The sequence below is a fragment of the Solanum dulcamara genome, chromosome 4, assembly GCF_947179165.1.
Source record: "Solanum dulcamara chromosome 4, daSolDulc1.2, whole genome shotgun sequence".
Classification (NCBI taxonomy): domain Eukaryota; kingdom Viridiplantae; phylum Streptophyta; class Magnoliopsida; order Solanales; family Solanaceae; genus Solanum; species Solanum dulcamara.
In genome coordinates this window covers 75,095,826-75,121,793 of record NC_077240.1, presented here as the reverse complement: position 1 = coordinate 75,121,793, position 25,968 = coordinate 75,095,826, and the positions used below count along the sequence as shown (strand labels likewise).

General features: G+C 31.1%; 2 protein-coding genes across 2 annotated transcripts; one reads left to right on the top strand and one right to left on the bottom strand.

Annotated features, from left to right (window-relative positions):
- Positions 1-3,058: 3,058 nt before the first annotated feature.
- LOC129887605 (protein CYSTEINE-RICH TRANSMEMBRANE MODULE 11-like) lies at positions 3,059-7,711 on the bottom strand. The gene is made up of 3 exons (XM_055962769.1): positions 7,538-7,711; positions 6,884-7,121; positions 3,059-3,347 (listed from the first exon to the last, which is right to left on the bottom strand). Exons 1-3 carry the CDS (start codon positions 7,587-7,589, stop codon positions 3,299-3,301), a joined length of 339 nt encoding a protein of 112 aa, XP_055818744.1. The 5' UTR covers positions 7,590-7,711; the 3' UTR covers positions 3,059-3,298.
- Positions 7,712-14,685: 6,974 nt separating this feature from the next.
- Positions 14,686-17,870, top strand: LOC129885093 (GEM-like protein 5). Its single transcript, XM_055959305.1, has 3 exons — positions 14,686-15,165; positions 16,131-16,405; positions 17,466-17,870. Exons 1-3 carry the CDS (start codon positions 14,910-14,912, stop codon positions 17,661-17,663), a joined length of 729 nt encoding a protein of 242 aa, XP_055815280.1. The 5' UTR covers positions 14,686-14,909; the 3' UTR covers positions 17,664-17,870.
- Positions 17,871-25,968: the final 8,098 nt, after the last annotated feature.

The following is a 25,968-nucleotide window of genomic DNA, read 5'->3' as shown; positions in this document are numbered from 1 at the left end:
TTTAATAAATAATTACTGATTTTAGCGATATTTTTTATTTATTACTATTTATAGCAATATATAGCAATATTATGATATATTTGTCATGTATTAAAATTGAATTATGCATGCAATATAAATGTATTATAAGTGTTTTAAAATATATTATACTTGTTTGGTAAGAAATTGACACAATATATTATAAGTGTATTAAAGTATGTGATAAATATATTATCCATGAATAAAACTTGTATTATATGAGTTTTATAAATTATTATCGCTAATATGTATTAAAATTGTATTATAAGTGTTCAGTGAAAAAAAATATTATTGCTATAAATGGTAAATATTTTCTTAATGTAGTATGTTTATGTAAATTTCCCATTATAATAATTAATAATTTAAAAATTATATACAAAAAAAAATTAATTGATTCTTCAATTTTTATTTGTGTCACATAAATTGAGATAGAAGGAGTAATATATTATTTGAAAATGATGTAAACAGTATTATAAATTTCACAATGATTAACAACTTCAAATATTTCAAAAAAAAAATTGATTGACTTTCAAATTTCATCGAAAAAGTAAGAATAATTAACAACTTTAAATATTTTTAAAAACATATAAGAAATTTGATTGACTTCCAAATTCCATCTATGTCGCATAAATTTTGACTAAAGGACTAACATATATGGGCTCTTATATGTAGCACATTCAAATAAGTAGCCAACTCCATCTACCCCAATTTATGTCGCGCAATTGAAACTTTGACCGCAAATTCAAATATAGAAGTTATAAATTTTTAAAACAAAATTTACATACTTGAAAATCAGGTAAAAGAACTATAAATCAGAATTATTAACAAGTTAAAAAGCGATGGAGTTTTGAAAGAGCACGAATAAACCAGGTTTGGAGTGGTTGATTAGATTGTTCAATGTCATTTTTAAGACGCCTAAGATGTCTGAGAAATTACGGTGGAATATAATAATTCTGTTGTACAAGAACAAGGAAGGGGAGCCTTGGAGTAACTGATAAAGTTGTTGTCATGTGACCAGGAGGTCACAGGTTCAAGCCTTGGAAGCAGCCTCTGGTAAAAAATGCAAGGTAAGACTGCGTACAATAGACCCTTATGGTCAGGCCCTTCCCTGGACCCCGCGCATAGCGAGAGCTTTAGTGTACCGGGCTGCCTTTTTTTACAAGAACAAGGGTGATACAGAAAATTGCAACGACTATAGAGGTATTTAATTGTTAAGTCCACACTATGAAAGTTTGAAAAAGAGTGGTGGAGATAAGTGTGAATTTGAATTCATGCCAGTGTGATCGACCACAAAAGTCATCCATCTTCTGAGGAGACTGATGGAGAAATATCAGGAAAGGAAGAGGAATTTACATATTATTTTCATTGACCTTGAGAAGGCATATGATAAAGTTCATAGGGAAGTATGTGGCGATGTTTGGAGGTGAAAGGTGTATCTGTGGCTTACATTAGGGCGATAAAGAACATGTACGAAGGAGCTAAAACGCATGTAAGAACAGTGGGAGGAGACTCGGGTCATTTCCTTATAGAGATGGGATTATACCAAAGGTCAATTCTTAGTCCATTTCTATTTGTCGTGGTGATGGATATATTGATGCGAGATATTCAAAATGAGCTGACGTGGTGTATGTTATTTGTGGATAACATAGTACTGATTGATGAGATGTGCAATGATGTTAATGATAAGTTAGATGTGTGGAGACATACTTTTGAGGCTAAAGGGTTCAGGTTAAGCCGGACTAAGACATAATATGTGGAGTACAAATTCAATGATGAAATGCATGAGGTAGGCGTGGAAGTGAGGTTTGACACACAAAACATGCCCAAGAGAGATAGAGTTAAGTATCTTGGGTCTATAATTCAGAAGAGTGGGATATTGACGATGATATCACACATCGTATTGGTGTGACATGAATAAAGTGGAGGCTTGCCTCTGGAGTCTTATGTGATTAAAAGGTATTGCCGAAACTCAAAGACAAGTTTTATAGAGTGGTGGTTCGTCCGACATTGTTGTATGGGACTGAGGGTTGTTGGCCAGTCAATAACTCTCATATTCAGAAGATGCATTTTATGGAGATGAGGATGTTGAGGTGGATGTATGGTCATACGAGGAGCGATAAGATTAGAAATGAGGATATCCTAAATAAGGTGGGAGTTGTCTCCATGATAGATAAGATGAGGGAAGTGAGACTGAAATGATTTTGACCTGTGGGGAGATGTATAGATGCACTAGTGAGGAGGTGCGAAAGGTTGGTTATATAGTGTACGAGGAGAGACAAAAGTAGGTTGAAGAAGTATTGAGGAGAGGTGAGGAGATAAGATATGACGCCGGTTCAGGTTATCGAGGATATGACCCTAGATAAGAGGGGGTGGAGGGCACGTATTAGGATAGAAGGTTAGTATGTAGTGTAGGGTTGTCTTTCTTAGGGTGGCTGGTGTTTGTAATGGTTTAGTTGTATTATTGTAGTTCCTATTTTTCTATTTTTATTATTGTTTGTTAATTTTTTTTAAACAATATGTCATGTATGTTATTCATGGTGTTTCAGCTATCACATGATTTATTGTTGTTTTAACTCCTCTCTGGTAGACTTTTACGCTGTGCCCTTGTTATTTGCTATATCTCTTCATTGTCTCCTTTATATCAAAATTTTTGCACTTAAGCCAAAGGTCTTTCTAAAATAATCTCTCTATCTTCACGAGGTAGTGGTAAAGCATGCATACATTCAACCTTTTCCATACATCACTTGTGGTATTTCACTAAATATGTTTGTTGATATATATAAAAAAAAACCGATCAAAAGGAAAACTTAATTTATTCTCAAGTTCATCCCGATTGGAGCACCATTAGTGGAAGGATATATATGTACCTTTTCCCCAAGGAAAGGCAAGATTGGACCAAAAGTTTAAGATAAAACTGTGCAATCACAGAAATTACACTGGCATATTTGACCTACTTCCCGTTAATAACAATGTATTGACTCTAATTAAGAAAAACATATTTATCTGTAAATTTAAGAAACACGACATTCACAAACATACATGACAGTAACAGCAAGATTTACATATTAAGAAAGCCAGAAGTTGTGTAATAATATTTCTAGCACAACCGCATCCTTCACAATTCAATTGCCACAACACAAAATAGCAAACAATAGAAGTGTTTTGACAGTACAAGTTCTTCGTGCATACATAATAAGGCTGCTGACATCTTCAAGATTATGCCCACAATCCATAGCAATTTGACAAACCAATAAGATGGCGTCCAGCCAACTAGAAGCACCTACAGACAGCACTCCTCCAAAAGACAGCAACAACAAAGAGTAGCCAAACTGCAGAAAAGATCCAGCTTTAAACAAACAGTATAAACAGATGAGATGTAAGAAATAGACAATCAAAACCAAAATATACTCTCCTGATGTGTGTGTTTATCTTGATTTTCTCCGTCTTAATCAAGTAATGTATTACCTAATTACCTTCTATTTTCCATGTGATATGCTCAATATTTCTTAGCTAACTTGCCCTATCTATCTTCTCATTTTTCTTCTATGTTTTGGCGTGTAACTCTCCCCCCTCCTTTGATTGAAGGAACCCCCAAAAGCAAGAATTTAAACACATGAAAGAGACAAAGATGTAATAACACGTAAGAGCATTGCATTAGCTTACGTAAATTCACTACACTCATACTGCTTGCATAGGTTGCTCACTAGTTGAGATGGTAATAAGCCCCCCAAAAAAAGAGTCTTCTGCAGTTGACACTGAAAATGCACTTGCATAACACTTCTTTGACTCTTTCTACCAAGGGCAACCTTAGAAACTCTCTGTAACGCAAACTTTTGTCGGTTAAATTACTCTTACTCCTTGGAATTTAGAGTCACTCGCACCAACAGAGTTAAAGAAATAGATCCGATAACAACAATTCTGAAAGCTGAAGTTTGCAACAGCAAAAGGGAAATAGAAACCCCTTACAGGTTCACAAAGAATTTATGAGCAGCAAAAGCTAGATGCAGCTTTAAGCCACAAGATGAAAGAATTTAATGTAGTCATGAAATAAGACTAGCACAGAAATAAAAACCTCTTGTGGTTTCACGAAAAACTAACTAGGGGAAAAACTCATTGTTGTTGTTAGCTACAAGATGAAAAAATGGCTAACTGATTCATGTGCAAACACAGAATTGACCTTCTTCATGTATATCCCAGTGCAAATAAGAAACTCTAAATGTAAGCATTATAGTTAAAGTCTGACGGAGGATGGTTCTCTAGGACAGCAACAATGGCCATCTTAATTAGCTTCAGGGGTTTTGGTCTAGTGTCAAGAGCGCAGCGCCCAACTGTGGGTTAGGTGCATCTCACGAGGTTGAACTCTACATTGGACAAAAACCTAGTATTTCAGGGAAGAAGATAGAGGTAGTAAGGGCCATTTTCCTTCGAGTTTCAAACCATGCACAAGGTGACACTGGAGATTTCACGGTTATCAAAAAAAATAATGCTGCCTTCATAAAGAAAGAACTGAAAGACCGTGTTAATCATGTTGAAATGCTAAGCAGAAGTTAGATATGACAACACTGAGTTTTGCAAATAGGTCGGAGAATGTTTTCAACCAGGAAACTTGGCAAGAATCATGATGTGGAGCTTGTTATTCCAAAGGTGTTGCAATAACCAAATCTTGTTGATCTAGTGAACTGATGGCTATGCTTAAGAGGGGGACAAACAGAGAGCTAAGTTCCTTGAATCTGCATGCCTGCACGGCTTCATTCAGGTAGCACTATCCCTGTATTTACTGACTTTTCGAATTCATTTTCTAAATGATAGTTGAAAAAAATGAGAAAAAACCTTCACATAGGAAGAGATCCTTAATCTCTCAACATTACCCTGTTTCTCACTGGCATTAGACAGAACTAATTATAATGATGTCAGATGTAAGTAAACACCTGCATAATTTATAAGCATATTCCAGCAATTTTTGACTCGCTACCAACTAAGAGTGGGCCGTAGAACTATGTTTTTGTACTCATTACTAATACAGTTCACTTAAAGCATTGTTTACTCAGAACAGTCATATGTTGCAAGAAATGGCAGAATGTAAACAACACATGACGAGACAAATTATAGGATAATATATCAAAGCGCGCAAGTAAACAAACCTTTCTTCTTTTTAAGTTCCTAACTAAAACCTCAACTAGGCTTGATCCATTCGGATCCCAGCATGAACCTGTCTATAACCCTCCACCGCAAAACAGAATTTTAGATCAATGAATATAAATACACCAAAAGAAAAGAGTGATTCTCCTGTTGTTAATAGGTTAATCATACAGGATCTTTTCAATATAACCATCCACCGCTTCATCTTACATGGGTTGATCACCAATCTTATTCCCCATGACTACTCTTCAAACAAGTTCTTTAAGACTTGAAAATTTGAATTGCACCGAATAAAGTAGAAAGTCTCTGATCAGGAAAAATGGAAAGAATGCATCTCACTCACTTTCTGCTCTTGCCATTCCAAAGGTGCTATACTTAATCAAATCTTAATGTTCATATGAACTGATAGCTACACTTAATGACGATGACAAACAAAAGAGATTGGTTCTTAGGGTCTGCTCCTCGAACAACTCATTCTACAAGCACTATGTTCATTATTTGTTTACTTACCACATTCTTTTCTTATATTGATGATTCAGTAACATGATAAAACGCTTCACACTGGAAAGATATCTGTCTTCTCTCAACATTACTTAGATTCTATCCCCCTTTTTATTGACAATTTGACATCACAAGTAATTTACCATGATGACTTGTTATCACACGTGCATAGTTTATAGGGACACTCGTCAAGCCAAGTTTTAGGGCAGCGGAATTAATGTATTGAACTCACCACCATTGTTCACCGAATGCATTTTTTTACCAGAAACAGTCTATCTGGCGAAAGAATAGCAGCAGCATACAAACAACACATACGGAGACAAATATTTGAATAACAAAATAGGGCAATATTCAAGGATCCTAAGAATCATTCCCTAAGGAGTCCAGGTAGGCCTCACAGGTGATGCAATCCTCCTACTTCCTTCCTTCTATTTTGAGCTCCTAATCCCTCATTTAAGTTGAACTTTGTGGATCCTGATCAGATTCAGTCTAATACCCCTTTGCCACAAAACGGAACTTGAGATAAACAAATCCAAATACACCTAAGAGATAAACGGTTTTTGTGTTGTAATTCAGTTAATCTTCTCAATCCTTCTCCCTTCATTTCATATGGGTTCACCACTAAATCCAGTTCCTGATGATTATTCTCCAAACACCAAATTCTAGATGACTTAAAATGCACATACATCACAACTTACCTTACCAATGATCATAAACGAAGCAATACCCTCACTTATTATCGACACTAGCTTGTCTTTTTGGTTATCTAGTGCGGGAGACTAGAATATGTTGCATTTTGGCCTCTAAACAAACAGGACAAGCATTCCACATTGATAGTGTCCTCCCCACCTTCCAACACACCTCATCTTCACCCCCACCCCTCGTAGCCCTCATCCCCACCCCCTTCCCTCCACCTTCCCCTTTCATAGTATTTTAGTATTTGTCTAGATTATATACTAATGCTTTTAGGATAATACTTTTCACTTGAATACCCAACATATGAAAATAAGTAAATTTTCCTAGAAACATTTTCCATCATACCGAACACACCCCTAATACCCACTAGCCTGGAGTCTACCATTACATCATGAAATTGGCTAGTTTGAGGCTGACTGCCAGCCTAACCGCATCCCTCTTCCTTCATCTGTACGAATTAGCTCACACATCCAGGTAGTATTATTAACTAAAACTCAAATACATAGTTAGAAAGAGCGAGACAACATACCATCCTCTTAAGAATGAAGAACATCCATTGTCATCACCATAATAACCACCACCATGATCATGATACATATGCTGAGGTGGTGGTGGCGGAGGGTATTGATCATTAAAGTATCCCTGATAACTATGGGGTCCAGGAGGTGGTGGTGGTGGAGGGTAGCCTGCATTATAGAACCCCGGTGGTGGTGGCATCCCTGGCCCAGGGTATCCTTGTGGTTGCGGCGGTGGTGGTGGTCCATACCCTAAAAAAAATTGTCAATTCAAACACAACAATTAATTGATCAATCCACTAAATAGTAGAATTATAGTAACAAGGATTGAAACTTTGGTCTAAGTTGCTTTCGATACCACACCCATGTTGGATTCTCCAAAAATAAACTACTTTCGAAGAATCCGATACACACCCATTGACATTTTTGAAGAGTTGGAGCAAAGTAGACATGGGTAATCAAAAGAATCAAGAACATACATGTAGGGTGTTCTTGAAATGGTATCAAAATTGCAACTTTCCTAAAAGAACAGAAAAATATAATACAAGAACTACAAGAATTGGTATTTCGGAGACGAAAGATTGAATCTTGATTTTTACAGATATTATTGATACTATAAATTGGCTAAAACAAATTATAGGGAAATCTTGAAATTGGGTAAACGTTACCTGGTGGAGGGTAGTCAGAGTAGGGACCTTCATGAACATGCTGGTAACTCATTGTGATGGTGTGTTTTGGTTGAATGAAAATGAAGAGGAGAGGGGTAGGTAGATTAGCTAAATACAGGGATGTTTAACTTAGGTGCTAAGGTACAGACAGGCACGTCAGAAGATGAATCGATAAGATAATTTTTCAAGGACGATATCAGTATCATAGTCATATAGTATTCATTTGATTTTATATATTATTGATTTGATTTATTGATTTATTGATTTTTAATTTTAAAATATGTTAAATTAATAATAAATAAATATGATATTTTTTATCGATTTTGATTCTTAACAGTCTGATTTTTGGTTTACTCAATAATAAAATATTTATAAAATAATTATATAACTTCTCCAATAATTTGGTACGACAAGATAATAATATAACTTTATGGAATGCTTATAAAAATAATAGTAATTAACATTAAAATAACTCTAAAAGTGCGACACAAATAAAAAAAATTAGAATAATAATGTGAATTGAAGATTAAAGCGTAAAAGTAGTAACTAAATAGGTATTGATATTAATATTTAATATTTATGTAGGAGTACAGTAGTAAATTACTACTGTTTTAATGATTTATCTATCCAATAACCCAATATTAAAAAATATAAAAAACTAATTACATCATATCCTTACTCTTTTTCAAATTACAAAAATCCCTTGAAATTGATGAATTTCGGATACATCATTATATAGCCTAATACATAGCTCGTTGATACATTACCTTATTAATTATTGCGCTAAAATGAGAAAAGATATCAAATTAAATATCAGTTTCACAAATCACGCAAAACAAATTGATACCAATCTCTCCCAAAACTTTAGAAACTTCAAACAATTCAAATTTCAAATTTTCTTCTCCCAATCTATTCCAAATTGTAACAAATTTTCTTCTTCATCCATTTTTTTTTCTTTTTAGTTATCCTAAATTGTCTTCTCCCAATCTATCCCAAAAGATGAAAAAAAAATTATCACATACTTCATATCCTGCAATAACGAAATTTGTACTTAAATTTGCAGCAGTTATGTATCAAGTACAGAATCATATAAATGATACATAAAATTTTATGATGCACAGATCTAGAATTATGTATGAAGAATAACCATAAGCTTGTGAATGATACTAGATGAATGTATCTGGTACTAAATTGTACTTCAATTTGCAGCATTTATGTATTAATTATAGAACCATACACATAATACATAAAATTTTATGATTCACAGACTTAGGGTTATGTATCAAAAATAACCCTAGGTTTGTGAATGATACTAGATGAATGTAGTTGTTACAAACTTTTACTTATATTTGAAATAGTTATGTATCAGGTACAGAATCATATAAATAATACATATAATTTTATGATTGACAGACTTAAGGTTATGTATTAAGAATAACCATATGTTTGTGAATGATACTAGTTGAATGTGTCTGGTACTAGCTTATACTTAATTTTGCAGTATTTATGTATTTAGTACGAAACTATACACATGATACAAAGAATTTCATGATTGATAGACTTAGGGTTATGTATAAAAAATAACCCTAAATTAGTGAATGTATCTAATACCAAATTTTACTTAAAGTTGAAGAAGTATGTATTTAGTACAGAACCATATACAGATACATGAAAATTTATGATTCAAAAACTTAGGGTTATGTATTAGAAATAATATTTGAACATGATACATTATATTATAAGTTGTAACGTATCATCACGTCAAAAAGTACAGATTATACATGATTTTAAAAAGTAATAAACCACTAGATACATTAGAAATCAAAACCTTTAAAAAAGAAGGATGTGTAATAACATGTTCAATCCCCCCCCCCCCCCGCCCTCTTTTAGATTCAACTGGAATTTTGAATTTGAACTTGCATTCTTCTTTGTTTTCTTCTGATGCAATTTCTTCATGATTAATGAATTGTTCTGTTGTTTGGATCTATTTTCATGAAAATCATCATCATCCAAATCAAACTTACGAGTATCAACATCATCGATTTGAGGAGCATCTTCAGTTTGAGGAGCGTCTTGATTTTGAGGAGCATCGTCAATTTTAGGAACATCTTCATTTTGAGAAAGATTTTAATTTTGAGAAACTTATTGGGTAACACCAATACTAAAAGATGAATGAGAATCCATATGTATCAGGACATTAAGATGAATAATAGTGATTTGAAACAAAAATTTTTGAGAAATTGGTGTACAAAATGCCAAAAGGGAGGATTAACTTCTTTTAATTTTCTTAGAATTTGAAATTAATGAGGAAAAATTTGAAGAAGGCAATTGAAAATCAAAATGATTGAAATGTAGGCTGTAATTTAGGTGTGAATTTAGGACAATTAAAAAGAAAGTGGGAAGGTGAAGAGTTATGTATCTGAAAATTGGAGAGAGAAAGAGGAAAATAGGGATTCTTAAACTATTTTCAAACGGCAGAGATTTTTTTAGAGAATACGATAAAATAAGTTTTGCATTTAAATAATTTTTCCTACTAAAAAATTCAATATCGAACTAATAACCTGATAATTTTTTTTATAAAATTATTAAAAATCTGTTAACCCAATAACTCAATAGAAATAACCCAATATTATTTTTTTCTATTCAATTTATTGATCGGTTCAGTTTTTACACACTCGTAGATCCAGAGGGAAGAGTTTAGTTTACTAGTACTCCACGTTTAAATTTGTTTGTTCTATTTTTCTTTTGAAATAGTCACTTAAATTTATATGAAAATATAAGAATAATAATATATTCTTTTAAAAATAAATTAAAATAAAAAATTACAAATAGAAATAAAAGAAAAAAAATAATTTAAAAAAATTTAATGTAATTACATGGTGTAATTACACTCAATTCCTTACCCTTCTTTCGAAATTTAAGGGTGTAATTACTCTCCTTCAATTACACCAAATTCTCTCTTACCAAGTAATTATTTAATCTACTAAATATGTTAAAAATATAATTACGCTCAATTACATCAAATTTCAATTCCATTATGGCTTTCCAAATACGCCCTAATTATCGATAATTGTCATTATCTTGGCTCCACCTCAATATACAATGATGTAAATGCGCACGTATACAATTGCCTTTTTCCATTTTATTTAATACCAAAACCAATTTTGATTAGTTCTAGATGCACCTAGGCTTCATAGAGCCCGTTTGGATAGGCTTAAAAAATGATTTTTATGTATGAAGTGATTTTAGAACTTTTAAGTGCTGAAAGTTATTTTTATAAATAAGCAGTTAAGTGTTTGGATAAAAGTGCTTATGCTGAAAATAAGTTATTGATGTGTTTGGCAAATAAGTGTTGTTAAGCACTTATTTTCTGTCAAAATGACTGAAATACCCTTAAAGTTGTTAACACCATAATAAGTTGATTTAAAAGATTTTTAAACTCTAAAATTGATTTAAATCAAAAGTAATTTATATTGGAAAATCACTTCCAATATAAAATATTTATTTAAGTTAATTTTTTATAAATCACTTCCACTATAATTTTTGTTTTTTTAAAAAATGATAACTTCCTCAACTTCTTGCATTGTTCGAAATCCTACAAATCCGAACTGCCTGCTCTTCCCATCTCTGTTTAACGTGACAATCTTTCCATGTCAAATACATTTCAAAGTAGTAATAAACATAACCCCAAATATCAATACTACCATATAGAACCTCGTATATACCAGTCAAAAAATCAATTGTTGGCTAAAACATTGATAACAACTGAAAAACAGTTATATTACGCATGAGCTTGGCATCAGTGACTTTCCCTTTCTGAGAGAAGAATTCTCTGAGGCAGTCCTCGGCTACATACTTTGGCAAATTCTTCACACATAGACGAGACCTTCAACACAAAAATATAACATTATAAACATTTAATATTATCCAAGAACACCAACTCCAACAAAAAAAAATCAAATCTTTGCAATCCAAATCAAACAGAAACTCAAAACTCCGTTTGGGTTTTCTCAAAATTCGAACTTAAACAACATTGATCAACAATTCCTATAACCCCAACAAGAAAATTATCAAATCTTATCAACCAAAAACTCAAAAACTCAATTCTGGGTATTCTTTAAATTCAAATTATTATTTTTTTTTTAAAAAAAGGCAACACTCTTACATTGTTGTATTATAGCTGCCAAAATTCAGCGTAAACAGCAAAGACACCTTTACAAATTGGCGTTAATCTGCCTATATTTTTGCTTCAACGTAAGCTAAGAGAGGAGAAAGACTACGTTGGCGGTAGGGTTTTAAGTGATGTGAATTTTAGGGCTTTAGCTGAGAGAGTACTTTGAAAATTAAAATAAAATATAAGGGATATAAAAGTAATTTTCATGGTCAACAAAAATGGCTTTAAGCTCTTTAAAAAAAGTTAGGATTTCTAACTTTTCATTTTTGGGTGACTTTAAGAAATTTATGACTTAAATTTAATATTTTAAATTGTTAGCCAAACACCATAATAAGCTAAAAAGAGCTTATAAGCTCATTCAAATGGGCTCATAATCGACTCCTTTAAGTTACTCCCTCCGTTCCATATTAATTATCATGTATATTAACTATAATTGTCTCAAAATAATTGTTAATTTAAATAATTAAGAAAAAAATAATTATATTTTTTTTAATTTTATTTTTAACATTAATTATTCTAGAATTATGTCACGCCCCGAGAGGGTACCCTAGGCGTGACCGGCACTCAGAAACCATTTCTGGCTTCCGAGAGAACCACTTGGTCTCATTTCTTATTTATTCATCAGTGGAAGACTTAAGAATACTAATGTGGGCTTGTCATAATCAAAGGAAAAATAGATAATTCTTATAAGAAGTAGTTTCTAAGGAGAACTACTCCGATTACATCATCAGACTTTGTCTATGAAGCCTCTAATACTCTTAGATGGTGCCAATGACATGTCCATGGCTACCTCAAAAGAAACATCACACTCAATAATAATAAAAGGATAAAGAGTTTCTTCGAATACAAGAAGGACTCACCAAATAGCCGAAAAGAAATGATCTTCAACGATGCGCCTGTTGAGGATCTCTAATACCTGTATCTGCATCATAAAACGATGCAGGTCGAATGACATCATTACGTGGAATGTACGAGTATGTAAAATGGCAGGAAGGTAAGGACAGATATCAAGAAACCCCTCTCAATAAACTCAACTCAGAACTCAACATCATCTCAACATCAATATGTAATGCAATTTAAAATATAATAATAAAAATAATAGTAATAAGCAATGCTTACTCAGTTGGGAGTTTCTCTAACCGACAACCATCACTTATGAGCTAGCGATGATACAACGAAGCGATGTCGTTGCCACATCCATCCAATACCTTGCCAGGGTAAAGGACATCACCATCTTGGATCCACTCATCAAAGTCCTCTTTTTGGGACTTAAGAGGCATAACCTCCATCTTACGCTGGCTACGTAGTTCTGGGGTTTGAGTCAATTAAACTCTTACCCAACTCGGTGCTCAATACTACTCCCAAGATATATGCTCATATTAAACTCATCATCTAGTCTCATTGGACTTTAATTTAAATCATCAAACTCATCTCATTTCATGTTCATCAATCATTATACTTCCAAAAAACATCATTTACGTCTCATCAAAACATCTTGCTCAAAATATCATTTGCTCTAATTCATTCAAACTCAACTCTTTTGCTCTTTTAAAACTCAATAAAATACATATATAGTATTAATTCATATAACTTTCTTTTTATCAAAAATAATAAAAAGGCCAACATCTTTACTCAAAACATATGTAAAAATATTCATGAACATCAAATCAATTAGGATTCATGGGAAAGTAGCCATGAACAATAATTCCAATAATATGAGAGATAATAATAATAATATTAATGCATAAATATATCAAACTTAATAGAAGAAGAATTAATTCATCTAGAATTCAAGATTTGGATAAAACTCAACTATAACTCAATTATAATGAATTTAAATATTGGGCGCATGGACGAACTCAATCCAATGCTATGAAAGCCTTACATACCTTAAATCCGAAGGTTTACTCCGAATTGGAACAATCTTGGACCCCTAGCCTTTTCTTCTCGCCGGAGCGTTTTGTGTACTACCCGGAGTATAAGAATCACCGGAGTAGTATTTTTATACTACTAAAACTAAAGCTATATTTGAGAAGAAGTATATAGAGAGAAGAAATGCTTAAGAAAGCTTGATGAATAAAATGAGGAAATAAGGTGGGTATTTATAGGTGGGAAAAAGGGACCTAACAATAAATAAAATAATTATAAAGAAAAATCTAAAAATTTAATGGAATATATTGATGTCATGGATGATGTTAAATGGAGGATAATTTATGTCATGAATAATGTCAAATGTATCTAGATGTTTCCCTGGTAGGTAAGATGAGTTCTTTTTAACAGAATACTCTTTTTCGAAGCTGCGTTTGAATAAGATAAATTCCTTATTAGGATTTGGTGTCTTCATAAGAACTGTAGATATGGAAGTCTAGTTTCATATCGTTCAATAATCAACTAATTTGGAGCAACCTACAGTGAGATATGAATTTTCTTCTATAAATACTCAATTTCGTCACAGTACTATATTTTGCAAAGATTAATTTATTTGACCTACTTATACTCCGAATCTTAAGATATGTTCTTCATGAAAGTTGTAGGTAAGGATGTTTTGGTTACCCAAAAATTTGAATCACCTAATTTGGACCAACCTATGAAAAGTTATGCCCAAAATACAGAGGTTGTATTATTTTCGTCGAGAATTGAAATACCGACATACAACATTTTAGGGGTTGTTACAGATTAAGAGGCACATATATAAATAAAAATTAAAAAACTAATAATTATATATATTAATTAAATAACACTCTTAATTAACATTTTCTTTAAAATTATGTAAAATTTTATGATGCCGTTGAGTTGATGTCTCCAGCTAATAGCTGCTTCAATTTGCAGCATAATAATATAATCCTTATAACAAAGCAAAAGAAAACGCGTTGACGTTTTACAGAATATACTTATCATTTACATAGAATTCATTCTTCCCATTCTACTAAAGTAGATTCTTTAAACCAACATTTCCTTGGTTTCAATTTTTGTTTTTTCTTATTTTCTTTTTTCAAGAAAAAACAAATCTTTATTTTTAATTATCAAATTTATTTAGGATCATACGATTTTAATACATTCTACACATTTCGTATTAAGTTAAAATTAGACAAAATCAGATAGAATAACCTTTTTTATTTGATGACCAACCAACTATGAATAGCCAACCTAATTCTCTCTGAACTTCTTCATCACCATTCACCACCAGATCATATTAATATGGATGGGCAGAAATTGGGCACCCATATTATGGGTCCTCCATCAGTTCCAACTACTCATCAAGACAACCAAAAAGCTGCCTTATGGAGAGCTCATGATCAGGAAAAGCTACATGATTTTCAAACTCAACAACAGCCTTACCTTGTGTATTCCCCTGTTGTAAAGCCTAGCAGCAATCCAATTGACTCTGTTGCTCATGTATTCAATTCTTGGAGTAACAGAGCTGACACCATCGCCCGCAATGTCTGGCGTAACTGTGAGTTGTTCTAATTGATGTGTACGTCTACTTGTTCAATTTTATATAATTTAAGTACTTACGACTACTACTTATGCATACCCAAAATTGAATGGCACAAATATCAAGTGAAACCAAATTAAATGATGTGTTTATATATTATGTTTGTTATATATTGTTAAGGTAATTAACTTTTTACGTTATTAGGTCATTCAAAGGATGTTTACACATAAGCTTTCTATAAATGTAAGATTTGAAATCTTGTTGAAAAAATAAACTATGTTACTTATTATAGAAAGTAAAGATGATTTGATGACTGTTTAAAAATTATTTACGCAAATTTGAAATCTTGAAAATAAACTATGGTACTTGTTATAGCAAGTTAAGATGACTCGATGATGGTGTAAAAAATATTTACATAAACTCTTCAATCGTATCTTTAACATCCTCTTCAAATGGGGGAATTTTTTTTTATGAGGCAAGTTAGTGGAAATTAAATTCTTTTATGTAAAGAGTTTCGTACATTCATTTGATTGATAGATATAAAGAATCCACACGATATTGTTATTGATCAATTAGTGAGACTTAAGTAAAAAGTGTTTTAGCCTTTATCATTAGATCGGATAATTTCCGTTTATGATGTTTTAGTCATCTTTTAATGACTCGTTTAATTATTGTGTGAAGAATTGTCATATTGAGTAATGAAAAGTGGGTTAGTCCCCGAAAATGCTCTATCATTAAATTTCTTTGTCATTGTGGAAAAAGAGTCTTTTGCAATAAATAGGCCCCTTTTTAGCTAGGATGCGATGAGATTAAAACTTTTATTTATTTAATTATATTTTTTTATCGATAGCTTCACCAGATAAATATAGAAAAAATAGCCAAATGCCCTATCAATCTATTATTCAATTGTCAATTATATCTATACTTCACGGGAGTTTTATTACCAATTGCTGATATATCTTGGTTTATGCTTCATGTTGTAGTGAAAACTGGTCCATCAGTATCTGAAGCAGCATGTGGTAAACTTAAATTGACAGCCAAGGCATTAACAGAAGGTGGATTTGAGCCACTTTACAAGCAAACTTTTGCATCAGATCCAAATGAGCAGCTGAAGAAGACATTTGCTTGTTATCTTTCTACAATAATTGGTCCTGTTGCTGGAACTCTTTATTTGTCATCTACTAAAGTGGCTTTCTGTAGTGATCGTCCCTTATCTTTTAGAGCTCCATCTGGACAGGAGGCTTGGAGCTACTATAAGGTAATTAATACTTTAATCTTCTCGTTACCTATTAGAAAAACTCCATCTAGATAAATTGAATCGATGACTTATACTTCAATTATAGAGACAATGGTGTAGCGAGCATATTAGGTAGCGAGATAGTTGACGAAAAGTTTGATGATCTTTTGTCTTTTACTAGTAAAGAAAAAAGCCCTTTATATCTTATTAGTTGGGTCTAAAAGCCCTTTACTAAATATAATAGAAGGTAAGATCGGGTTTTAGAGCAGTTATTGTGCCCTTGCTTTTTTCCTATAAAAATTAGAAAATTAGGATATTCTGTGAGCTCTTCGTCTAGAGAAAACCTCGGCTCTTCATAATTGGTGAATGAAGGAATTTAGTATAGAACAGTAAAAAAGTATGACTATTGATACGATAATGTATTGATGCTAATTCTATTGATTATAGAATCTTATGAATTAAGTATGACACACTTTCTATAGCTCACTACCAGGAAAAACGAGTAAAATCGATTAGCGATAAGCTATAGTTTTTCAAAAAAAAACAGAACCATATTGGCTTTAAATAGAGTTTTCCTCTATGATTACAGAAAGTATAACTACCGAAGCTCTTTCAACTTATCTACCTTGAAAATTGTTACTAACTTGTACCTGTTAGGCTCGAAATAATCAGGTATCATGCGAAAACTAGCAAAGTAAATCTTGGAAGATCATGAGTAATAAGACAAACAAGAAATATACCAAAAGAGATACAAACATTTAGCATGGTTCGGTCAATCGACCTACATCTACAAGAAGAGATGAGCAATCCACTATATAAAAGAAAGTACACAATACCGAAAGAAATAACCTCATATAACTCACTCGAAATAAAAAGAGATATACACAAGTGTTAACATAAGACATGTGTCTCACAAAAATCCCCCCCCCCCCCACACACAAAGCTTTCAAAACCCCTAGGACTACATTGTGGATGCTACCAAGTTGTAATTAATTATTACATTTTTTTTTTCAAAAAGAATTAGCTACAACATTAGTAATTGATTAGTCCATAACTATTTTTTTCTTTCATTTCTATGTAGGTGGCAATACCATTGGCAAACATTGGAAGTGTCAACCCAGTAGTCATGAGAGAAAATCCATCAGAAAGGTATATTCAAATTGTCACCATAGATGGTCATGACTTTTGGTTCATGAGATTGATTAATTTTGAGAAAGCAAAGCTTCATCTCCTAGAGACTTTATCACATTTTAGAGGCCAACCTTATGGTGGATACTGAAAAGTGAAATGTGGCACAACCTCGTGGTAATTACAACTAGGTGATGAAATGTTTGCCCATTTATTTTGTTCCCCTATGTTTTTTTGGAAGAGATATTAATGTGTCATTACTACTTGTAGAATATACTCTTATTTTAAGTGATGTTTTGAGTATTGTACTCTTATTTATGATACAGAGATAAAGGATATTTTGATTATTATACTTTTATTTATATCTTTATAATTATTACTCAGTTTCAAAATAAGTGATGTTTTTATATTTTTATTTTATTTCAAAATAAGTATTATTTTACATAATCAAGAAAAAAAAATCTTGCAAAATCACCATTGTATTAATACAGGTCTAAGCCATCAATGGACTTAAAATTGTCCGCAGAAGTCACTCAGACACTCAATGGCTCAAGAATTGTGTCTCCAAGCTAAAAACACCACTTATTTTGAAATAGAAGAATTATACAACATATTAACCACTATTGAATAAATGTTCTCTTTATTTAAGTGTTTTATCCATTAATAACACATCTAAATTAAACTCACATTTGTGTGTTTTAAATTGATTTCTATTTTGTATTTATCCAATTGTCATTGACATGTTACATAAATACAGATGTCATATTGTTTCTAGAAAATATATTCACACGCATATAAGAAAACACACACACATATATATTTTACAAACTCTTTATATGTTTCTAGAAAAATATATCCACTATTTCCGAATATTGGAAAAGGAAGGACAAGCAAAGAAGAAAAATAAAAAGGAAATTAAAAATCTCCTAATTCATCTTAGTAGAAAGAACATTTAAACCTACAAGTTGGTAATGACAGAGTATAATGTAGTTGTTAGGACACTTCCTTTAAAAGTGGAGAATTTTTTGCACTAAACAAGTTCATAAATCTCTAATTTTTATTGAGTAATTTTTATTTTTCATAAACAATAATATGTATACAATGTATAATCAATAAATAATTATTGTATTACAAGTGAGCATATTGATTATACACTTGTTATATACTTGTTGTACACTTGATATATGGATTCGACTACAAATTGTTGCTGAAGGAAATTTCACAAATTACTATAAGTATTTTAATTATGCTTCTTAGCTATAGTTTACCTAATTATGTTCCATAGTTATAATTTCATTTTCTATGTATATTTTCATTTGTATATTTTGCTTATCAATATACAAACATCATAAGTATGTATTTATATATTTAGCAATTTTTCAGAACTCCATTTGTATATTTTGCTTGCCAATATACAAACAGAGTAGGTATATACAAATTCTATATTTATACATTTAAGAAATTTTCAAAACTTATTTAAATTAAATGTATCAACAAATCATATACAAACATAATAATTATATACGAATTCTAAATTTATACAGTTATGAATTTTAATAACTTATACAAATCAAATGTATCAACAAATCATATATAAATATGTAGGGTGAGCATATATAAATTCTGGATTTATACAATTAGAAACTAAATTATACAATTTAAATAACAAAATTAATTAAATTGTAGCCGCATTTAATAATTAACCTAAACTATAACTTAAGTACATAATAACCATTGAATGTTTGCATTTTGCGTAATTTCTCCTTATTACTAGTAGGCAATTTGGACTTATTTCAAGTAAAAAAATCAAACCTATAAAATGGCTTTGTGATATGGGCAGAGCACATTGTATATCATGCATATCACACATAACTTTCCATTGATTCACACATATATACATGATACAACAAAAATAACTCAGTGAAATCCCACAACGTGGGGTCTGGAAAGGGTAAAGTGTACGCAGATTTTACTTCTACCAAGGTAGAACGACTGTTTTCGGGAGACCCTTGGCTCATTAGAAGCATAAAAGGAAGTCAGATAAGGATAAGAAGTTCAAAGCGATATGAGAAAGCAAATAATGCAAATAACGAAAGCGACACGGATAAAATAGAGTAATAAAAGTACAAAAAGTAATAGAGAGATAATAACAGAAGTCAGAGCATAAGAAATTATAGTGCGCTAATGCGCCTACTAATACGGAAGAATAACGAGACTATGTACTAGCCTTCTACCTTAATATGGGTCATCTATACCCTCCTATCTAAGGTCATATCTTCGGTAAGCTATAACTGTGTCATGTCCTGTCTAATCACCTCTCCCCAATATTTCTTCGACCTACCCCTACCTCTTGTGAAACCATCCATGGCCAACCTCTCACACCTCCGCACTAGGGCATCTGTGTCTCTCCTCTTCACATGCCCAATACATCTCAGTCGCATTTTTCACATTTTGTCTTCCACCGAGGCTACTCCTACCTTATCTCGGATAGCCTCATTTCTAATCCTGTCGCTCCTGGTATGCCCACACATCCATCTCAACATTCTCATCTCGGCTACTTTTATCTTTTGAATGTGAGAGACCTTAACTGGCCAACACTCCGCCCCATATAACATAACCGGTTTAACCACCACTTTGTAGAACTTGCCCTTAAGTTGTGGTGGCACCTTTTTGTCACATAGTACACCGGAAGCGAGCCTCCATTTCATCCACCCTACGCCAATACGATGTGTGACATATATACATGATAGATAGAAGATAAATAGATATATAGTATGATATATACTGATATACATAAATATACATGAGATGCAATAGGATATACACATACAATGTTTTCGTTAACCTCGAGTTTGAATCTAAAAAATTTGGCTCAAATTCGCTTCAAATAGTCTCCAAACACCTCTAAATTGATATTCAAACTTCTCAAATAAGCAAATCGAAATATTGAAATTTTGGCTTCACATGTCAAATGATTCAAAATGTTATTTAATCTTGTGATTTTAAACATGTCACGTAGAAAGTTGAAATTAAAAGCATTGCCAAAAAAGGACATTTTTTTTAAATCGGACTTAAAAAAAAGAAAGTAGGTTATTCTTTTTGAAATAGAGGGAGTATTTTTTTTCAATTTTACTTTTGCATTTTCAAGAATTGTACACATCTATTCCCATATTCTTTGCTAGCATTTGACCCCAAATTTCTAAATATTGTTGGCAAGTTATTTTTGGATGAAGTTTCATCATGCGTTTGACTACAATTTTTTTTAAGAATATTTGATAATTTCAAAAAAAAAATATTAGTTAAACTCGTAAGTACTAAAACTTATTTAAAATACCGATAAGTTTGTATTACCATTTTATAATGAACATGTTTCGTTAAAAATAACTTTATGATATAATTGATAACAATCACAACAAAAAAATAACAATATGAGTAAGAACAATACATTAATCGCATACTCAAACTTGTCACTAATTCAGTTGGAATTATAATTCATTAAAAACAAATTGTTCTTTATTCTCAATGTTGTCACTCAAATTATAACTGAAACTTTTTTTGAGAAGGTAGATAAATATTAGTTGGAATAAATAAATGGTGGATTTTTTTTATAAAATATAAATGTTTGAGATAATTTTAAATATTTACAACTTTTCAAATACTAGAACTTGGCTGAAATACTATTTTTTTCTAGTATTTGGAAACATTGGATGTTGCCAAATATATTTGCCAAATTATATGACCAAATACCACTTCTCAAATTTTTCCCAAAAATATTTGTGACCAAACATACATTTATTTATTTGTTTCTATTTTCCTTCAATTTTTAATAAAAAAAATTAAATCAAATATTCTCGATTTTTCAAAATTTACGATCAAATCAAACAATTTGGTTCGATTTTTTATTTTAATCTGTTTTTAACCACTTATTGAGCTGTATATTTATATAAATTTATATATCTAAAATGTGTGATCTTTTTCATTATAATTTTTTCTGGTTCCCATAAGAAATCTATTCATTTTAGATAACTTTTTTTTTTGATTTTGTTACGATCCAAAATGGACCATGAGCGACACCCACACTTAACATCTTAGGTGAGAGAACCATCGATACAAACCTCAACCTACATTAACGATTCAACTTATAAAACACGATAATAATGCGGAAGCTCAAACCTTATTAAAGTAAGAAATAACAAAAACCACTAAAATCTATTACGTAACGTTCTCCAAAATTTGAAAGTCATCACATAAAGGACATTTAAATTTTAAAACTAAGTCTGGAAATATCAAACACCAGAATAAATAAATAATATATTGTGTCTGAAAACTAAGGACAACATGCGATGACCGAGAGAATTCATCACGAGCTAGAAGGATAGCTCACCCTGCAATCTGATAAATTGGAGACTGACTAGAGGTGAAGTCGAGTCGAAGTCGAAGAAACACTCGTTGCACTCCAAAAAATAAAACAAAGAAAAAAAATTGCAAGTAGGGGTCAGTACATGACAACATGTACTGAGAAGGTATCATCGGCCGACTCAAAATAGAAATCAATATGCATAAAGTAATAGCGGGAAATCAACCATAGCACTTAACAGGTGACAACCAACAAGATCAAGATCAAGTGACAACACAATGAACAATTACATAACCAATCAATAATATTAAGATTACACACGAGGACTCAGGCCTCCACATTAGGCTCTTTTGGAAAATGAGTTATTGGAGATTGGGTGACATTAAGTCATTTTAATTTTTTTTAATATTACCGTGCCAGAATGTGACACCCGATCCAAATATACCGTGCCGAAATGTGACACCCGATTTAAATATATCGTGCCAGAATGTGACACCCGATCCAAAAATACCGTGTCAGAATGTGACACCCGTTCCAAACATACCGTGTCGGCTCGTGACACCCGATCCAAATATAATTAATTTATCATTCTTTATTATTATATTCCACTTCATTAACAATATTTAATCAAGCATTCTTTATTCAAGGCACTATTTTTGATAGGGTAAGTTCAAGATTATGGAATTCATGATCTTGGAATTTCAGACTAATCACAACAACATACCAAACATCCAAACCACAATAATTAAATGCATAGTAAACTTCACACATTACTCAATGACTATCAATCGCTATTAAGAGTCTATCTATGATATAGAATAAATCATAACCTACCTCAACCAAAGAACCGCAGTAAAGCAAGCTAATCTACCAATGTTCTTCCTTTCTTCAATGCCCCAGACTACTTTCAATCTATCAAATATATATAATATTTATAAGTAAACTAATCTGTAGACACCAATATTATATATATGTTTAACCTAGACACAACAACTCGTCCAAATCTATAATCAAATTCCTAAGTTTAGATACAACTAATATCTCAAATCTCATATTCCTAAATCTTAAGAAAGGGTTAAGCCTCAATTTCTTCCAATATCATAAATTTGATAGTATCCATATAATACAATAAGCCTAATATTTAATTACCTATCTCAATATATCAAAACATGAATTATAATTGAATAGCCATGAGAAAAATTCAAATTAAAAACGAGTTACACTCATTGTTCGAAGATAACCCACCACAATACATTATACACTAACCCTAATGATTGAGGCAATCATTAACCATCATTACAAATGATGGTCACCCAAAACCATGTATTTCTCAAGTTTAAAAAATCGGCATCTGCAAGTGCTAGTTGCAGGTCTACAATTAATTTGCCCCTTTGCTTTCTCACTTTCATATCAAACAACTACTGATGATGGCACCATATGATATATATAATTCATAGAATGTTTGTGGTGGTCTACCTGAGAGGCTAGTTTTTCCCTTATACGTGTTGCTTCCTCTTCGTCGTGGAGATGAAGGTTGCGTGCCCTTTTCTTTTCTAAAATCCTTATGTATTAAAGTGATAAATCTCATTAATTTATCTTAATAAATAAAGTGGTATATGATATTAAATAAATTAACACTTTAACCCATTAAATAAGTTATCTAAATTTACTCCTCAATTAAATAACCATAGTTATCGAATAGTCCAAAATACCCATTAAAAATTTACGGGATGAGTCTTTTATGAAATAAAAAGCCCTATTACTTAAAACGAACTAATGAGTCGTTACAAATTTAGTTGTTCTTGCTATTTTATCTGTCGCTTTATTGGATGGTCTTTTATTGATGTTATTTATATTTAAATAGTGTTAACTTCAAAAAAAAACTTGTACGCTTATTAGATTTTCTAATTCAATTGATTCTAACATATCTAGATCTACTTCTAAGAAAAATATTTACTTTTAAAATATTCTATCTATGTAAGTGGGAATAGAAGGGGTCAGATTTACACCAACGACAACGTATCGATTAAATTCCAAATTTTCAATTTAGCTCAGTAATCATTCAAAACATTGAATAATACATTTACTTTAAACAGAGTACTTTTGCCTTGCTATATCCCCTCACAAGGTACTTCTAAAAGTGTCTAAAAATAATAATAATATTAAATTAGAAAAATTCCTGACAAAATGTCATATAAAATTAAAAAGAACTATTATCTAGATTATTAAGAAGTGTAGAATAGAACACTTGAATGATGACAAAATACAATAGTTGGAGTTAACAAAAAAAAAAGTATAAAAGTGATTCAATGAAATAACAGAAGATTCGAAGAGGAGACAGAAACAAGAACATGCTTCTTTTATAATGGAAACAAACATGCACAGAAAGATTCCCTAATTAAGAGTGGAATGTGTATGCAGAAATTTTAAAATTAATAAAAAGGTGAGGTCAAAGAAGACACAAATAACACTATAAAATTCAAAAGTTTTATAATCACGTAAAAATATTAAATTATTAATAGAAAAAGATTAAAAATACTTCTGAACTATAGAGAAAGGTTTAAAAATATCATTCATCCATTTTTTTGTCTAAAAAGACTCTATTATTCATCTTTTGGTCTAAAAGTATCATTTCATTCATCTTATTAGCTCACTACAATCCTTGAAACTAACGACCCTATTTTTATTTTTATTTTTCAAAAATATTTATCATGTGTCATTTTCTTATTGGATGAAATTAAAATTCCACCTGCATTAAAAAAATTTCATAATTTATCTAAGTTAAAAAAAATATATCTCTTCAAGACCCCCCACCCCCCCCTTCCATTTTTTTAAAAGCTACATTGATAAACAAAATTAGAATTTTTTTTTATCCGGTTAACACTAAAAAAAGACTAAATTTTTTTAGTTCTTGAATTGATTTTTCTTTTCTGTTTAATAATACTTATTTTTTTATAATATGTATAAATAAAATAGCTAAGAGGTTTTAGTTATACGTATAATTAAACTATTTTCTAGGTATTACAAGATAGTTAAAAATTATTTTAAACTAAATTAGTTATTATAAGATAGTTAAAAATAAATAAATAAATTTTTTTAGTTATTACAATATAGTTTTTAGATAGTTATTGTAAAACTAGCTTGTAATAATATGTATAACTAAAAGATTTTTTAAAAAAGTTTTTCAATTTCTTTCTCATAATTTATCCAAATCAAAACAATATACATGCTTGATGACCATAAAAGACTAAATTAAAAAAAAAACTACAACAAATAAAAAAAACTATTTTTTTTATATTTTTTCCCACAATTTATCCAAATCAAAACGATGTCCTTTTTCATGATCCCAAAACAAACTTTAAAAAAAATAAGAAGAAAAAGCTACAACAACAAAAACTATTAGATTTTTTTTAAAAAAAAATTGGAGTCTTGAATAGATATATTATTTTTGGCTTAGATAAATTATGATAAAAATTTAGTGGAGGTGGAATTTTTGTTTCATCCAATAAGAAAATGACACATGATAAATATTTTTTTTTAAATAAAAAATAAAGAAAGAGTTGTTAGTTTCAAAGGTTATAATGTGCCAAAAAGGTGAATGGAGGAGTACTTTTAGACATAAAGATGAGTAGAAGAGTATTTTCAAACTAAAAGATAGATGGAGGTTATTTTAAAACTTTTTTCTATAATTCAGATGTATTTTTAGCTATTTTCCAAACAAGTTAGGACATGTTTAATGCCCGAAGTTTCAAAAGTAGTTATTTGTTTCTTAAATTCCGTGCAGCTTCAAATCGTTACATGCATAAATTAAAATAGAGTGAATATCTTCTTATATTTATATATATTCTTGGACACACTTAACTCTTCGAATTATCTTTTCGAGTTGAGTTAAATTCTAAACTCTCTATTTTTTTAATTTGGTGTTAGAGTGAGACATCCCAATATATTCTTGGGGCCCATATCACATTTTTCACTCTTTAAATTTCCCTCCTTAGTTATGAAGAGAATATTACATGTTTCACGTTTGTAAGAGTTCAAAACTTCATTCAAATCTCGTTCGATGAAAAATTATACTCTTTATATATAATTAATATTATTT

Coding starts and splice junctions, on each gene's coding strand:
- LOC129885093 (XM_055959305.1), top strand. CDS start 14,910: ATGGATGGGCAGAAATTGGGCACCCATATTATGGGTCCTCCATCAGTT. Junction 15,166..16,130: donor CCGCAATGTCTGGCGTAACT/GTGAGTTGTTCT, acceptor TTCATGTTGTAG/TGAAAACTGGTCCATCAGTA. Junction 16,406..17,465: donor AGGCTTGGAGCTACTATAAG/GTAATTAATACT, acceptor ATTTCTATGTAG/GTGGCAATACCATTGGCAAA.
- LOC129887605 (XM_055962769.1), bottom strand. CDS start 7,589: ATGAGTTACCAGCATGTTCATGAAGGTCCCTACTCTGACTACCCTCCA. Junction 7,122..7,537: donor CTCTGACTACCCTCCACCAG/GTAACGTTTACC, acceptor AATTTTTTTTAG/GGTATGGACCACCACCACCG. Junction 3,348..6,883: donor TCTTCATTCTTAAGAGGATG/GTATGTTGTCTC, acceptor TCTTTTCTGCAG/TTTGGCTACTCTTTGTTGTT.